The sequence below is a fragment of the Passer domesticus genome, chromosome 1 (assembly GCF_036417665.1).
Source record: "Passer domesticus isolate bPasDom1 chromosome 1, bPasDom1.hap1, whole genome shotgun sequence".
In the NCBI taxonomy this organism is placed as follows: Eukaryota; Metazoa; Chordata; class Aves; order Passeriformes; family Passeridae; genus Passer; species Passer domesticus.
Window position 1 is genome coordinate 95,099,930 of NC_087474.1, and position 18,589 is coordinate 95,118,518.

An 18,589-nucleotide genomic window follows, 5' to 3' on the forward strand; every position below is an offset into this window, starting at 1 on the left:
ATAAGGGTTGAAAATACAAAGTGAAAATGAGTTTTGTGTGTTCAGTGATGTGCTGTGTGCATATGAAATCTGAAAAAAATTAAGAAATTTTTAAAACTTACAGGACTTTCGCACTGCATTTCAATGCTACTGCTTCTCACTCAGTGAAAGCTTACCCAACTCTGATTTAGAGACTCCTGGCTGGAAATGTTTTTAAAAGAAAGTTTTGTGTTTGGGAAATTGTTTCTGAAGTAAAAGATACCACATTCTTAGGCACCACCAACACACATATCCTAAAAATTTCTAGTTTGCCAAGATTAAAAAAAAAAGTTGGCACTGTCACCCACCTTGTCCTCTTCGTTGACCATAAGAAAGGAATAAGTGTTCTCACATAACCATTAAGATGGGCTTTTTCCCTTTTTTTTTTTTTTAAAGTCATCTTGGCATACTTCAATATATTTCTCATAAATTACTTTCACAAATCCACTTCAGTCTCATAAGATTTGCAGGCTATCCAAACAAAGGGGTCAATAAAAGATAGTTAGATATTTGGATGTTTTATCTGATATTAAACCCACATTGTCTCATCCTATGTATTTTTAAAGTAGCAATGTAATAGTACAATTTTTTAACCTTTCCCCTGTTTTCTGTATGAAAACTCTTGTGTACTGCTGCAGAAATAATGGAGATAACACTGACAACAGCAACTTGGGATAGCAAATCTAAAATGGCTTTAACAGCCAAATATAATTTCACACAACTTTTTCATGAGTCTAGGTTTAATTTGCTTTACAGGATGGTTGGCCAAACAATGACATTTATCATAAAAATATCCTCTCCATTAAGGAAATCTCATTTTTCTTTCCAAAATAAAATTCAATGCATACTCTGAGCAGTCAGTGGCTCATTTTCAAGATCAGCCCACACAGATTTTTCTTAACAAAACAAAGCAATTCAGTTAAAAAATGCAGACCAATGTAATGACATAGTCATATTGCTTTTGGCTATGTTAACTTTAAAAACCATGCCAATTTCACTATTTTTCTTTAGGTTTTATTAGAAAAAAGCAGCAGATCAACATTACAATTCAGAGTCTAATCTAAATATGCACTTGACAATGAAGCACATCTGAATATGAAGTGAGAAAGGATTCCAGAAAACCTTCAGTTTTGCCAATCTTCCACCCAAATCATGTATCTTTTCTTCTGGCTTTCTGATGACTGAAATCAAACAAGGAACAAAAGATTTATTGCTATGAAAACAAAACTGCAGTACAGTAGTAGAAGTCTTGGGCGCTAAAGCATACTGAAGTTAACTTAATCTCAAAGTGTACTTAAATCTTTTGTTTGGCCATGAAAGTCCATAAGCTGACTGACCCAAGTATAAATTGAAATGGCAGGTCTGGAAAAAAAAAAAGTTAGACAGCATGTTAACCTCCAGTTTTCAGACAGTAATAAAAAGACACAATTCCAACAGCCAAGAAATTAAAATTAAAAGGAAAGTGGATCTGACATTCAAGAGCTCAATTTATTCTTATGCTCATTTTGTTTGCGCCCAAAATAATTTTAGACTCACCAGGACAAAAAAAAGTATTTATGGACTATCACACAATTGAAAAAGAGAAACAATTGCCTTTTGACTTGGTTATTTTCCCCCACTGAGGTATAAAATCTACATATAAATTTGATACTTCACTATAACAAATTGTACTTTTCATAGTTCTGATTTAGTTTCATTAAACCCTGTTTACTTTTTGCTTTTAAACCACAGAATTCTTATGTCATGATACCGAATCTGGTTTGCAGCTCTTTCATTTATGTGTGGATCTATATTTAGTAGTCTGGTTACCACTGCTAACCAGGAAAAAAAGAATTCTTGAAACTTTCTTCATTACAACAGCACTTTCAGCAGAGGTTACTGATGTGCAAGCAAACTAAAACGATATGCAGCTCTTCAGAGAGACTATTTCATTGATTATGTTTCCACTGTCCAAAGGTTCTCTAAATTATTTGCTGGAAGAAACTCTTTCGATCTTGTAAACATCAGTGGGCACAGTTTCACTGCTATGTGTGGTAGTTTCACATCCTTATACAGGAAGGCTGGTTCACAGATGCTGAGAAGCTGCAGGAGTTCTAACAGCTGAGGAACTGTGGATTCTGCTGAGCAGAAATTTCTTCTGTTGCTACTTAACAGCATAGCCAAAGTATCAGCCGAGGTAGCCCAGTCAATCCTTGCTCTCCTTTAGGACCTCTCAGAATATTTCTGGAAGGGTGACGTTGCGGAGCAGCCACTGCTGGGAGCGGCTGCCAGTGCAGTCTCTGATGCTGGGTACCTGGCTGTCCTCTTCTGTGGCTTTGTCCAGGCACTGGTTACTATTCACATGCAACAGGGTTAATTTCTTGAAAAGAAAATAAAAAGAAATTATATTAATAAGAATCGCCAGGCATAAGGTAACCAAAAAATTTCTAGTTGGCATCAAAACTTTTCCACAGGCAAGTAGGAACTAGACGAGACACTGTGGTTACTGACTGCAGATCCCTACCCTAAAAACCACTTAAATATGCTATATGACATTGTAGACACTAAAAGCAGTGCTTTATGAAAAACAAAACAAGTCTTAACTTGCAAATTATGTTCTTTGTCAAGCAACATCCACCATTCTTTAAATAGGGCTATACAGTTAGAGATATTTGAAGAGTTAGAAATAACAGGTTAGTAAGATATACAACTTCAGTTATTAGTTATAACAGTAGCTTTTATCAGATCAGAATGAACGCATTGATTATATTTTCAAAAGTACTTTTTTTTCCTCAGCTGGGGACACAATACTGACCTTACACTATGTTCTTTCAGCACTTTTTGGGCTCTTTTTAAAAAGTATGTTCTTTAATGAAATGTACGTGCAACTTCACATAAGTGTATATCTTTTGCAATACCTACTAATCCCACTTATGTAATCTTTGGTAAACCACTCCATCTACACCTCAGCACTATCCTCAAGGAGAAGAGATCCTCAGAAGCTTTATTTCCTGCCACTGTTCTACAGATGCTCCTCAGTACACCAAATTGCCCATGGTACCACAGGCATTACTACCCGTATTTCTTCTCTTATTCAGCAGCTCAGCCAGGACACTGGAATGACTGAAAAGTCATGGCATGCACAAGCAACAAAGGGTAATTTAAAAAAATCAAATTAAAAAACCTGAGCATATCAATCTCCTGCACTCATAGAGGTGCTGAAGAACAAAGGAGGGAGTTGGACAGAGGAAGAAAGAAAAAAAAAAAAACAGGGAAAAAAAAATCACTTAGCTATGTAGGCAGGAGTTCTTTTTAAGTGCCCTATAACTTTTTTTTTGTGCTTTGTTAGCCAGCTTTCAGTTATGTTGTGAAGATTATGCCCGGATTTTCTACTGGCAACATAAAGAGAAAAAACATATATAACCAGATTTATGCCTAAGGATCAGCATAGGGGAAGTCTATGACAATCACTGCAAGACTTATTGCATTATTGCATTTAAATGTCTAAAGATGCATTTTTTATTATCACTGATAAGGCACAAACCTAATGAAAAGCACTTGCTCTTTGCTAAATCACTGTAGGTAGTAGTATTACTTATAATATCTGCTTAAGTCAGGTAAACTAACTATATTAAAACCAAGACTAACTTAATCCTGCAAGCCTTCAGCTTTCTTTAGTGTCCTATCAACAACTGCCAGCAATGTGCAGAAATCCTAGCAGAGATCCACTGTCTTCTACATGAACTGCCATCCTAATCACAAAATCATCATTCACACATATTTGCACTTGGTCCAAAAGGCTGCAGGCTTTGTTAACACCTCAGCTACTGAAGTCTATAGCAAGTGTATTTAGTCAGAAATAACCCCCACCTTGCTTTTTAATTAGTAAAATGACTTTTTAGTAGCTAAATATCTGAAAGTTCTTTTAAAAAATAGTCACTGCAATTACTGGCAAGATTCTTCATCCAAAAATTGTCTCAAAATTTCTTTTGTAATAACATTAAATTAACAAGCTCAAGAACTACTTTTTTTCTAACTACTCATGAAGTCAGAGCTCTTGACTGCATTATGCAATCACAAAATCATTTCTAGAGATGGTAAATCAAATTAATGATGAATTGATCAATGGACAATGATTTCTAGAGCTGGCAGTTCAACATATGAACTTCAAAGTAAATTTGCACATTGTGTAGAAGAAAGAACATGATTTAAGTAAAGGTGTTTTAAGCATCTATACCTTAGACATAACATGATTAGAAATGTAAAATCACTTTTATCAGTTTGCAATGCTCATGTTTTACTTAGACAAGTATTTCCTTTTAACTTTATGCAAGACAAGTTACTGAGTGCTAAATTTGTCACCACATCATTACTCTTATCTTTTATTACTGCAATAGATACCTGGAATACTCCTCCATTTTTGATCTGATTGTAACACAACACTACACTGTCAGATAATATTTCTCCACAGGGTTCCAAAGCACATCAAAAATGCTCTTCCAAAAGCTCCCTCAAACTCACCAGTTAATTAAATCAACACAGATGTCCACTGTGTGACTACATAGAGAATTAGTAACAGAGGGAACACAATCCTGACTTTGTTTCCTGTTTTGTCTGTCCAATAGTGGTCCACACTGGAATACGTTGCACTGCAGGCTTATGTAAAAGCCAAAGTTGCCTCATTTTACAGTCAAAAGTCATTAAAAGACTTACCACTGGATCATATTCCCAAAGCTGATTTCCTTTTAGATGGTGGCACTTGAGCATTGTTACTGGGCCGTTAAGTTTGGATACATCTAAACACAAATCATCTGTCCGAATTTCTTTGTTGGCAGTATATGAGAAAACCTAGACAGAAAAAGAATGAGAGGAACTGAAAAAGAACTGTTTCAACAAAAAGATTCCTGTAGTGGTGGGAAAGAGGAAAATTTGCGCATTACTTCATTTATTCCCACTATTTTTTTTTCTTTCACTTTCTGTTCCCTTCATAATAGTGAGGCATGAAAAGATTTTTAAAATTTTTTGGGGGGGAAAAAAGTATAGACACAATCACAAGCTGGTCAGTCAAAACAGACTTTCTTTGGTTTGAAGATTGCTTGTTGTGAAGGAACAGGAGAATCCCCACACAGAGGTAATCTCTGTTTATGTGAAAACAATTCATCAATAATTATTAAGAAAGTAGAACAGAAAAAACAGATGAAACATAAATCTCACAATTGGCACCCAGAGAAAGATATATTAAAAATATATTTCAGGCACAGGCATGTTTGAGTTTGGTTTTTTTTGAAGTAACAATGCCAATCAGGAGTTCTAACAAGAATATATTTCCAAAGAATCTGGAATTCTAAAGAACCAAAGGAATTCAGGTGGTGAAGTCTAGCTCATAGCAGTATTTTCCTCCAATGATTTTGTTTTTTACTTTAAAGTTGATCTAAAATGTACTGCAATCAGGCCTGAAAAACATACAAGGAGAAACCAACACCAAATCTTCTCATGCGTTTCCTCTTACAGGTACTTTCTTTCATGAGTATACTTTGAAGATGACTACTGAAAACATCCAAAAATTGTCACAATAAGCAGCGGCATCTCAAATAATTCAATATATTAAGAAAATTCCTTTTTAAAAATTGTCACCTGATTGCCACCCATTCCATGGCAGTTAAAGATTCCAACTTTCTCATTTTCTTTTCTTGCCATGTTATCCAGACATTGATTTGTCTCCACATTTCTTATCTGGGAGGGGAAAAAAAAGTACATCACCAAAGGCTGATACTTTTAAAAGAGCATTAGGTCCTTATCAAACCACAGCAGGCACCAGTTCTCTCCATGCACCAGAGGTTATGTGAAATAAATTACCCATATTAGCAATGAGGCATCCATTGTCCAAGACTCAAACTCTCAAGCAAATGTTCAAGCTACCAGGTTACAGAACCATGATTGTTTCTTTGCCTTCTTTGGGGGATCCTTCCACCTTGGGGGCACTTTTTGCTCAAAGATTCAGGTACAACAGAATGGACACAATTGAGTCTGCAGCCCAAAACCTCCAAAAGTACTAATCCCTATATCACCATATAGTAAGCAGGCATGAATATCAAGTCTCTTGATAGTCATAAAGAAGCACATTCTAAAAGTGTTTCTTTTAAAATCAACGGTACAAAATCACTCTACAGAAAACTTGATATTTAGTTCAACATGACTTGGAAAGGGTGCCTACTTATTTAGGACAGCATCATCTGTTAAAAAGGTTAAAGAAAAAAGAGAAAAGCTCAGCAAGGCATAGGCGTCACTAGAATTTGCTGGTCACTGGTGAGGGCTCTGGGGGTAAAGCTCAGAACAGCTTTTAGGCAAGACTTTGCTTGACCTAGTATAGCTTCCAAGCAGAACTTCATTCATACTCTATGTAGAGAATGTTATAAAGAAAGTTATGCACCACAACATTTCCAAAGGAATATTTCTAAAGCCATTTATATCACATTTTGTACTGCAGTAGAAAAAAAGGAAAACATTCGAATTACAGTACTGTATACCAAAGTTCAGTTGTCTGCACCACTGAGAAGCCAGATTTGTCATTCTACATAGGACAGAAACACAGGTGTGAGATATTTGAACTCTGGTGGAGACAACTTGCATGCACTACTCAGCTCAAAACACAACTAACTGCACGATGTACTTCACATAGGGAAGATGAATACGAAAGATGAAATCTTACCTCTCCCAGAGAAAAGTAATGGCGTGGAATTTGGGAATCAGGATAAACATTCTCCAGGTACCAGGAGAAAGGCTTGCACTGGAGCTTGCGCCTTAGCCCAAGTCGTGATGATATGTCCCCATAATCAACTTTAGTAACTCCTGGGGAAAAAAAGGAAGTTGTATTCAATGGCTGCCGATAAATACCCCTTAATTCTGCTCCATAAGAAAACCCATCAGTATAATTTACTATTTCCATGAAAGACTTTCTCTTTAAAAAGTCATCTCTATACAAAGGGATTTTTGCTTAATACAGCATTATCAACATGTCTGTCAAGACCCATGACTTCTTTTTCCACAGCAGACAGGATCACTACATCTGGGCTGTGAATGACAATTTCTTACCTGTGGTTTTTGGAAAAATTTGAGTGTAGTTGCTTACTAAGGTAAGAGAGAAGAAAGGCTGAAATCTTTTTAGTAACTAATGCCATTCTATCCCCAGTGGTAACTGGAGTGCGTATCTATGCAGCATAACACAGCAGTCTCCTTCCGTGGAGCAAGCAGAATTCCAATTTAATTTATTTCTGTAAGCCAGGTACCACCTGCTGGACTCTTCATAATCTAACTGCACAAAGAAGCAGGCAGAAAGCAGCCTTCATACAGAGCACTAAACCTTAAATAATTCAGCATTTGTTCAATATAACCACAGCATTTGCAGGAAGCATGTTCACCATTATGACTGTTATCATTTCTTTGTGGTAGTTTGCTTGCCTTTTTATTCCTTTGCTCCTCATTTATCAAAGTGCTCCTTCTTCCTGTACCTTCCCACTCCTTTAGGGTTGCTTTAATTCCCTCTGAAAATTAATATGTGCAACTCCCATCTGCAGATGGATGGTGTGCATGATATTTTTGCTTCAATCGAATTCAGCACTATTGTAATTAATATCCTAATAATAATAATAAAATTTTCTATTTTTCAAGCATCATGTCTTTTTTGTGTTTCCCACACCACACTCCATATCACACAGATCAAATGTAGTACACTACCAAAAAACCCAAACCAAAAAAAAGAACAAAAACTGGCCCCAGCAATCTAAATTCCTCTAACAGACTGCAAATATGGCTCAGCTGGCTACCACACTACAGAGCTCCAGGTGCACACATTTTTCAGAAATCTCTCCACTTGAAGGACTGCAAGTTACCTCTAAAATTCTTGACCTTGGAAAGAGTTTGGGACATTTCTAAGCTGGCATACTGTGTGTTAAATGGACTTGCCAGCAGATGGTGTCTTTCTACTCAATTGAGACAGATAATTGGATCAAACTTTAGCTAACTGTCTGTAAATAACACAGGAAACCACAATATTTCAGAAAGAAAAAAATGTTAGCCAGGTTTTTAGGATTTTTTTCTTGATGGAAGAATTTATTTTAATAAATATATTGGAAAGCAATACTGGTAAGAGAATGAAACAAAGGAAATCTTGTTTGTATAGAATGCCAGAAAAATTCTGTCTGGGCTTTCAAGTCACAGAAAGAACCAGGAAATACAAGACAAATTAAAAACAAACAAACAAACAAACCAAAACTAAAAATAACCCCACAAAAAAACCCAAAAAACAAACAAGAAAAAAAAAAAAACCTGCCACAGAATGCTGCTCTATCTTCGAGAAAGCAAATATTTGCTCTACAAGAAAGCAATAATCTCTCAAAATCTAATGCAAGAACAGAAAGGTTCCGACCACAGCTCAGTACTGGATTCTTCATTTCTCAGTGATGAAAAAGCAGCTGATGGATGGAAGAGTTATCATGCAACTCTTGCAACAGCTTTACAAACAACATGCAACAACACTCAGGTTGCTACACTGACCTCCCAAGACCAGCACTGTTAAGGCTTTATTGCATCACTGAATGGCAATAAGAATTAAAGCCACATCCATGAATAATGAAATGGAAAATGAGACCTAATAGCATACAAGCAAGCTGTTTTTTAAAGTAGTTTTAAATGTCACCACACACAAAAAAAAAGTGCCAGCTGATTTTGCTCTTACATTGTATTCCATTAAACCATTTTTATTCAGAAAGGTTTTCAAAAAATCCCCTCTGAAGTCAGGTCTGCACCAAACCATACACAAAGACTACATCTAGCAGCACGTTAGCAGATGGACTGAAGAGCAGAACAGTCAGAGGTGCCCTTGGGGTGTCCTCTAGTAAGGCTGAATTATTCTGTTTCCAAGATTTTTGGTACCTTATCGATATTACTCTAAACCTGCTTGAGTATTTCTCTCCAGTGCAGTACCCTTACTTATGGGGAATTTCTTTTGGGGGAAAAAAGAATGGAAGAAAACAAGGAAAACTGCACATGTATAAAGCATACCAAAAATTAGGTACAGGTTTAAATCACTTTTTCCTCCACAGACCAGTAAAATTTATATGTATACCTGCAACAGTGACATATAACCTTCTAGGGGTTTTGGACATTTGTTCAAAGGCTAAGCTAAAAAACAAAAACCAAACTGCAAATAGTAAATTAGATCAGATTACCTCTGAAGAGAAAATTATGCCAGATTCTGAAGGAATCATAAGAAAGACAGTCATGTCTACTTGTTTTTTCAAACCTTTCAACCATGAAAAAAAATAGGAAAGAATCATATAACTACAGAATAGTTTGGGTTGTAAGGGATTTCAGGATCATCTCATTCCAACCCCTTTGCCATGGGCAGGGACACCTTCCTCTACACCAGGCTGCTCAAAGATGCATCTAACATGACCTTGAACATGTTCAGAGATGGGGTATCCATATCACACTAATCAGAAATAGTATTTACCTTGCTACTGTCATCTTCATTTGACCATAACTATAATTTTCCTCAACCTCCCTGCCCTTAACCCTAATTACATTTACAAGTTTGGGCCTCCCTGATGATTCTATTTGTCACACAGCTTGCTGTTAGCTGTGAACAATCACATGCTTTTTTTTCCCCCACACGTGCTTAAAGACGTACTCAAAATATATAAAATATTATGAAAAATATAATACATAAAATATCGGTAATGCAAAAACATCAACTTCAAATCATCCAGCCACAACAGCACCAGGCATGTAGCAACAGTTGTGCCATCCTCAAATTTTCAAGAGCTGAAGATTTCCTTGCCCAAGTTTAATGTGTGGCAATATATTTATGCTAAACTCCTTTGAAAAAAATAACATGTTGTTATCATCATGATTAGAAATTGCTCAGTCATTTGCAAAATCAGAGTATGAAAACTATTTCATCTAAATCTAGCCTTCTGATAAAAAGAATATAACTTGTTTTTATTTAGTATTATGAAACTCTACAAGCAATAATAATTTAAAAGCAATTTGAATAGCTGCATTCTTTGCATTCACAATTAATGTTAATAGGGACTATTATCTGAACACAAAACCACATGGAAACATTTAGTATGTACTTTGAACACAGGCTTTGCTACACTGCAAGATGTGGACGCAGTCCCTCCTCTGACCTCCCTATCAACCATAAATAATGTTTTCCATTTCCAGTCTCTATACACTGAACCCTGACCTGCTGTGCCTGGCTAGAGCCCAGGGCATGCAGTGATGAGATATGAGGCCTACAGACCCAGCTTTCAGGGTGATGCACCCCTGTCTCTCTCTAGGTGACTCCTGTTTAGGTAATTCCACAGCGCTGTCTATCCAAGCTTTTTGCCTTCCCACTTGTCCCAGGACAATGTACCTCCTACATTTGGGGCACACCCCAAAATATATCTCAGAATACACCCTTGGGGGCAAAGCTGACCAGCCTAATGCTTTGCAGCTGCTGCTGCCAAAGGGGCAGCTTTCCCTTGCTCACCTTCAGATTCCTGCTGTACCTCCTGTGCTGACAGATTCTAACTGAACCCCAGGGAGCCAGCCCACAGGAGAAACAGCCCTGACAAATCCAGAAAGTCCTAGAAGCAGCTGATGCAGATGAAGGATCAGCAGGTGAGGGGATGTGAAGCCCTATTACCTTCCCTGCCATGAAAAGCACACCTGCCATGAACAACAAGGAAAAAGCTGTGAGACAGACATCAACATCTCGTGAAGTCTCCTCACATTGTACAATACAGTCCTAATCTTTCAGCCTGAAGAAAGTGATGAACAACCAGCACTAGAAATGAAGAAGTGGCAGAGTCCACAGAAAGAACAGCTGGAGCCAGGAAACAGATTATTCACATGCTGGATTTGTTTTCTGAGAGCTGAAGAGAAAATGGTCTGGGAAACGGGGCCCTGGTGTAACACATGGCTGCAAGGAAAGCTAGCAGCTCCTGAGAAAGGCATGCAGCAGTGCCTGTACAGCAGAAGAGCTGCTGCCTGCAAAGAGAAAGGCTCGATTCTGGCCAAGCAGCAGCTGCAACAAGCTCCTGCCCAACCTCCATCTGTACCTAACCACTCCTGAGCAGACAGGTGGCTTCTAAAATTCACACAAGCTTAATACAGACAAGTAGCAGTTTCTATTGGGTTACACTTCTAAAAGAAGGAAAGGATTTCAGGCTTACTTTTCAAGAGGGCAGCTTTCCATTGAACTCCATTACATCAATAGTAAAAAGTCTCTTGAGTTCCTATCATTCAAGAAGCAAGACTTTTTTTCCCAGACAGCACAGATTACATGAAGTGGGAAAGCTACCTGAGAATCTTACATTTGCTTTCCTGGATGAATCCCTCTGTGATTCACTATCTTAGGGGAAGAGGAAAGAAAATACAAAGGAGGAAACAAGTGTGTCTTGTTAGCTAGGCTCAGTGATGCTTGTCAGTATATTATCTCCTCCAAAATCCAATTTTTTGCATCCATATCAACTAGTGAGAAAAATCCTAGGTGCACAGAGGATTGCTTGTTTTCCTCATTCATCTGCACCAAAAGCTTGCAAACAAGCATCAGCCTAAGAATCCTCACCTCATTCCTTGCAAGGGCTTGTGACACTGTCACAGTAATACTGAAAGCACACATTTGTACTAGCAAACACTTTCACAGCCTGCAAACTCTGTTCTGCCTGAGGATTACTACACCAGCACTCTGTAAGAACTATACATTTAAATTTTTATATTAGAAGGATATCTGGAAAAGCTAAGTGAGCTAAGATAGCAGAGATTCACTGAGTTCCTAAATAACTAATGCCCACAAGGGACTTATTGAAACCTGTACTGATGCTATTTGCTGTCAATGGGCAAAATCACAGTCTGCAACACTCAGCTCAGATTTGGGACATCAGAATTACAAGAATAAGCTGTTTGTGAACTTCCCAAAATAATAATCCTTGTTAGTTAGTATCTACTGGCTCTCACAACTTACGTGGATTTGGGAGGGTGAGAGACATGAGAGACATGAATACATTTGTGTGTTCATTCTCTGAACAACAGGTTTCATCAGAGCTAAAGAATGACCCACAGTACTTGGCATTCTCCTCACAGCCCCGGCAACAAATCAATTTCAGCATAACCCAACTTATTCAGATACAATATTACCCTATTCCCGAGACACTTGAAAATTCTGGGGTTGAACTCCAGTGCACAGTCAGTACAGTCACAGGGACACAAACAGGAGCGAGTGACAGGGGGTAGGTGCAGATGCTCTAAGAGCAGCCTGGCCAGAGCACATCCCCACCCAACAATCACTCGGGCCATCAGCGTACAAGTTATGCAGACATACATCTTTTGAAAGGAAGGAAAATATACAGTGCAGTTACAGATAACTGCTTAACTTATGTTCACCATTTCAGAATTTTTACTGTCTTTGGGGAATGTATGCACATTCTGCAGTATGCTATGAAAGTCATATCAAAAAATCCCAATCCTACAAAATTCAAAGAGTGTAACTCCTTTTGTAGCTTACACTTACCTCACAAAATGAAAGGCGTATAGATGTGATATATAAAGTAACAGAGCCTTATCACAGCTTATCAGTAACTAATATTTTAAAAAGAATTTGATTTCTTTCTATAATTAGGTCTTTCTGCAACTTTGTATTTTTAAAAATCTAGCTTAACAGGGATGCATAAGAGCATTCTTTACCAAAAGATTGCTCTTATGCATCCATTTATACACAACCATATTTATACAGATGTATATTTATATAAAACTTTTTATATATATTTACATATGTTTATATACAACTTTTCTGAATATTTTGACATGTTCATGTTTGCATTCATAATGCTTTATTAATTATATACTCGGGCAATAGAAATAAGCTGTTAGCCTCTGATTTCACCTAAAAAGCTTTGAGTAGTAGCAAGACATTTTTTTTTAAATTAAAAGTCTTACACAGTCTCATTTGAGTAAAGCATTCTTTTAAGACAAAACCACCATGAATATGCACTGTCAGTTGCTTTCACAAGTGCCTGTAAAATCCATAATCTAAAATTTGACACTTTTCAGACTCATATTACACTGTATTGCAGCTTTTAAATGTCAATATTAACATAGGCTTAATAAGCAGGTCATAAGGAAATAACTAGTTTTAAAGAAATTTCTTTGGAAAAACAGATGCAGCATATAAAACTATCACTTAATACATAAAGTCTAATGTCTCAAGTATTTAGAAAGGTTGGCTGTTGCTACCTGAAGTTTGTCTTTATATAACAACAAAAATAACCTGTAGTTGAAAGTAATAATTCAGTATTTCCCAGGTTCCCTTTCTTCTCCTGAATTTTTTTCAGAAAATCTGAGTTCACAGGACATTTTCCCACATATTTTACATCCTCTTGTTTTGCTAACATCCACGTAAAGAAGCAACAATAAATATGATCACAGTCAATTATATTGGCAACTTGCCCCTATACCCTAGATAGTGAAATACAAATTATATCAAGACAGAAGATACTCACTTTTGCCACACTTCCTTTAGGGTTTCACTTAAATCACTTGTGATGTATTCGACATGCAATGCCTACAACACGGGAGCCAGAGCCCAAATTTCAGCCCATTGTTGAATGTGCTGAATTGGGCATTTGGATGGCTAATTTTCAGCACTACAGCTGAGCTCTTTGATGTTCCACTGAGCTTCAATTCTACTGCACAGGAAGCTCATTCCTAAATCATGTTCATGTTAAAAAGCAAGCAAACAAAAACCCCTTCAGGGCATGTCTCTGGCTAACAAAATTATTTTTCAATTACGACCTTACTTTTTGTACACTTTAAGTGAGTTCTGTCTTAACAAACTTCAAAGCAATAACATTCTTATATAAATACTCACATTATTTCCCAGTAGTAGCAACATTTTAATACTTAACAAGTATTTCTCATAACCAAAGACCTGCTCACCTGGGGAAATAATGTAGAAAAAGTTTTTGAATTCATCCATCCAGACTTCTGCAAGCCGCCTGTTATTTTTATTGATTATCTGCCCTGTACCTCCTGGGAAAGTGTACGGTGTTGCTTTTCTGAACACATGCCCAACATGTGAACAGGTTACAATTTCCAAAGTGCCACCACACTGCCAGATCTGGAAGCGAAAGAACAATTATTGCATAGTTACAAGTTGTTTAAAAAAGTTCCAAAACATTAATCACTTGCTTCTGTTCAAGGTGGGGAAACAACATGAGCAGAGGTCTAGAACAAATGCATACTGTTTGGAAGAGAACTGCATGTTTTTTCCTGCTCAACAGCTAAAGATGCTTGCAAGCCCAAGCAAGGCAGCATATGAAAGTACTTCAGCCCCCGAGCAGTACCTCATCAGCCAGAGATTACTTAAAGAACGGGGCAAGCTGACCACAAAGGAAGGAAAAGGCTCACATGAATCACAGGAACGAACAGGTGTCTAAAATAGTCAATTATAAAACAGAATCTCCACGTAAAAGAACCCACACACTTCCCAAGTCTCTGAAAATACTTTCAGTTTTATCTTGGATCTTGAAAAATAGCAGATTCAAAAAGCTGAAGTACTTCAGAAGAATCCCCACTTATGTACTTTCTGCTGACAAGTAAAGTCAAAGGAAATGGTGCCATTTGGTAGGAACAAAAATGAGAACACCACTGGTTAGGTCCACAACCAAACAAACACATGAAATGATGAAGTTAGTAAAGAGCAAGAAGAGAGGGTTTGTAACAGAGGTGCTCACATGTCATTGGCACAATAAACGATGCACTGACCACATCACTCTTAACTGATACTCCCACAATAGCTTTACTACCTGAATTCCTTTCAACACAAAAACACTCATTCTTCAGAATAACCATCTTAATCTTTTAATCACAAAGCTATACCAGCAATTCATCATGCATTTTTTACTGACAGATACAGTCTTTGTGTGTCTCTGCTGGTGGAACTTAACAGAGAAGGGAAGTGCCAGCTGCAACAAGAGGACACTGATGGAGGTGGCAGATATGTGTTTTACAGAACTCCAGATGCACTGTCCTGTTTAATAAATTAATGATTAATAAAGCCCTGCAGAGTTTCACCTACCCTGAAGGAAATTTCTAAGTTTTCTCCACCCCAAATATCCATTCCAGCATCATATGTTCCAATTTCCTGAAAGTAATCTCTGTCTATTGAAAAAAGGCCTCCTGCCATTGTAGGTGTCCTGAAGGGAGAAAAAAACCAAATTACATTAGTCACTACAGAAACATACTTAGATACATTTCACACTTACACTGACAAAATAGCTGTTTATTTCCCCAGTTCCTAGCATATTCCTTCTCAGTAAGCTTCCCTTGAAAGCTTATACCTGTTACTCTTGGTATACTTGCTAGCCCAAATTTCTTCAGAGATGGAATTAGTAGTGGCAATTCTCCTTATTTTCTCACTTCAAACTGGTGTCTGGATAAAGAAACAGTCCCTAGTAAGCTGCTGTCATTCCTGAGAAAGACTTCTGCCTCCAATGCTGGTAACTCATAAAAAGGAAACCAGTTTCACACAGGAAAATTATACTTCAGGCTACTGTTCTTGAAACAGTTTTGGGAGGCCATTAATCAGCCTGCTTGCTTTCACTTTTATCACTTCATACAAGAAAATTGTACAGTCAGGGTTGCATCCAGATTTTCCTTACAGATTCCTTATTGGTATAAAAAAATAAAACTCTGCTAGTAGTTTCTCAGAGCTTTAGAAACATCTCCCAAATTTCATCTTTTTTAGACAACAAATATACAATAAGTAAATTGCATGTTAGGCCAATGACATAACTTTATAATTCAATTTTTTACACTTTTAGCATAAATTATTTTATATCACTAGCTCTTTTCCTGAAATGTTTAGGGCTTTTTCTGAAACACACATTAAATACAAACTAGGTCACAAGCTAACTAAAAACTTATGTGTCCTTTCACCTGCTAAAGGGAAACAGAGGGAAAAGAGCAATATCCTGAGAAGACCTCTTAATTTCTTAAACTAAAGACAAACAAAAACCAGCAGAGGCGGGATCCTCAGCTTTACTGTAAGTAAATAATGCCCAGTTTTCAGAAAAGGACAGAAAATGTAAGTTTGCAATTGTTAAAAGGTACATATTACACACTGGCTATCTTACTCATTACTTTTCTTATAAACTTGCATGACATCCATGTATAAATTTACCACCCATCTCATATTTTAAGACTTAAAGTTTGCATATAAATGCACATACACCAATATATATACACATGCATATACCAAAAAATCAATGCATGTTTACAAAATACATGCAATACATGTTTACTTTGTTATACTAAAAGATAAAAACAAGGTCAATTAAAAAAAAAAGAAAAAAAAAAAGCTTTGTTAAAATCCTGTGCATCATTATAAGTGCTACCTGAAAACTAGTAATTCTGCAGTAATTAACATTGAACTGAAAAATATTTTCAAAGTGACAAAGTGATTGATTCCTTTATTGCTACCAAAAGTTACTGACAACCAATCCATGCAAGAACAGTTTTGTTGTTCCTTCAATCAGACAAAAAAGATGCTACAACCTTTGAGTAAGTACTTAACAAGTACTTACTTTTGAGTTTATCATAAAAAACAAATTTCAGACAAAGATTTTAAGCAGTTTAATAATTTCTCATTACCTAACAGGGAGGGTTCGGTCTCCTTTCCGTCGATCCATCTCTCTCTGAGGAACAGGGTACCAACGAAAATTCAACTTCCAGTTGAATCCACCATAGGTCATGTCAGAACCTGCCATATATTCGAAGGTGTCATCACTGATTACATCAATGATGGGACACACTACTGTCCTCCTAGGAAACGGAAAGAATCAAAATTATTAAATTTTAAACTAATAAAATCTATTAATCAAAAGGGTAATCAAAAGGTTTGGGGTTTTTAAAAAATTATAGGTTTTACACATACAGTTGAAATTTTTATAACACCATCTCTTAACAACATTATTCAATAAATTATTAACAGGAAACATACTAAAATTCTGTCTTGCTAATTATAAATCTGATGCAATTTTGGCAATGCCAGATCTTTTTTTAAATAATTTTTGCATTATTACAAGTAATAAATATTCATCCCTCCGAAGACAGAAATAATGATCCCAACTTTCTCAGTGCTACATAGTGATTAGATAGAAAACAAGAGGTTCTTGTTTCTAGTTGAGTGGTAAAAGTAGCTTGCGTGTTTTGAAATTAAAACTTGGGTGTTAACTCTGGGCAAGTATTTTTATACATCCTCAGGACTAAGAGATGATGGTAATTGTTAACAAAGTACAACTACTGCATCACAGTTGACACCAAGTGGCCTCGTTGTCCACTGTCCTGACATTATTAACACACGTATTCACAGAAACCAATTCTAATTATCTAAAAGACACTTAAGTAACCATGCTCAAAGCAGTCTTCTTCTCATGGGAAGCCTTGTAAAATGATTCAGAGGCTGCTTGAAACTGAATTCAAAGGACTTAAGGCAAGATATTTGCCCAAATTGTAACAATGTATGTATTGTAGTATCACAAAACCTGAGTAATGGTAACAAAGTTTACTTTGTCTTTGCGCAGTGCTGAACAAAGATTCTTCATTATTTGTAGCTTACTCATCATGTAACACTATATTTTGTAGCATCAAATTTTAAGTGTGATTTTTATCTATAACAATAAAAAACTAGGGATCTTTAGCACCATGTTTTATTCTATGTAATATGTAGTCTACTGACAGACTACTGCACAACTACAGCTACTGTTCAGATGTAGGGATATTTTATAAAGCAGACAATTCTCTCACCTTCATCCCCAATACAATTTCCATTGTGTATATAAGGGTAGATCAGCATGATTCCAGTAATTATTCTAACTTTAGAATATACATCCCAGAAGACCAAGACACAGCCCAGATTTCCACAATCAAAACCATTATGTAATAAAGAAATCAGAATGAGAGCCTGAAAACAATTCTTGTTCACAATGTTGGTGCTACATGAAATCAGGGCTTGATTCCTTTCTCAAGAATATCTACCCAAATTCATGAAGGACTAGGCCAAGCTGCAGACTGAAGACCTCAATTTCCCCTAATTCTTCAATTTCATTCATTGCTCCAGCTATTTAACACATTATTCCATGCATCCCAATATAGACTTCACTTGAAACAGAGTTTTACTTTTAAAAGTTTAACTGAATTAGCCTTTTATCTTTACACCAATGACAATTTATTCAGCTCTTCAGAAAGTAGATATGTGCTTGTAGGCTATTTTGTAATACTTGGAAAATTTCTTAATAAGTGAAAAAACTGAAAATGGGAGAAGAGGTGGATAATTACCTGTCAGCTTTGATCCTTGCCAGCAGAGGTTCAAGCCAGCCTACTGTACATTCACAATGAGCATCTAAGAAGGTGATGACCTGGCCTTTAGAAGCAGCAGCCCCCTTTAATCTTGCTCTAATCAATCCAGAACGCTGTTCCATTCGAATCACATGAACAGGTACTTTTAATTTTTTCACATAACTCTCCAGTGGTCTTTTCAAGAAGT

General features: G+C 36.7%; 1 protein-coding gene across 2 annotated transcripts in view; it reads right to left on the reverse strand.

The window, feature by feature from the left end:
• Positions 1 to 1,010: 1,010 nt before the first annotated feature.
• GALNT1 (polypeptide N-acetylgalactosaminyltransferase 1) overlaps positions 1,011 to 18,589 on the reverse strand; it is a 61,717-nt gene continuing 44,138 nt past the window's right edge. For both annotated transcript variants that reach the window (XM_064429875.1, XM_064429878.1), the window contains 8 exons: positions 18,382 to 18,589; positions 16,696 to 16,866; positions 15,122 to 15,239; positions 13,981 to 14,161; positions 6,707 to 6,846; positions 5,632 to 5,730; positions 4,711 to 4,845; positions 1,011 to 2,377 (listed from right to left, as the gene is read on the reverse strand). In XM_064429875.1, the coding sequence (XP_064285945.1) occupies positions 2,231 to 2,377; positions 4,711 to 4,845; positions 5,632 to 5,730; positions 6,707 to 6,846; positions 13,981 to 14,161; positions 15,122 to 15,239; positions 16,696 to 16,866; positions 18,382 to 18,589 (1,199 nt within the window). In that variant the 3' untranslated portion in view covers positions 1,011 to 2,230. The remainder of the gene's footprint in view (positions 2,378 to 4,710; positions 4,846 to 5,631; positions 5,731 to 6,706; positions 6,847 to 13,980; positions 14,162 to 15,121; positions 15,240 to 16,695; positions 16,867 to 18,381) is intronic.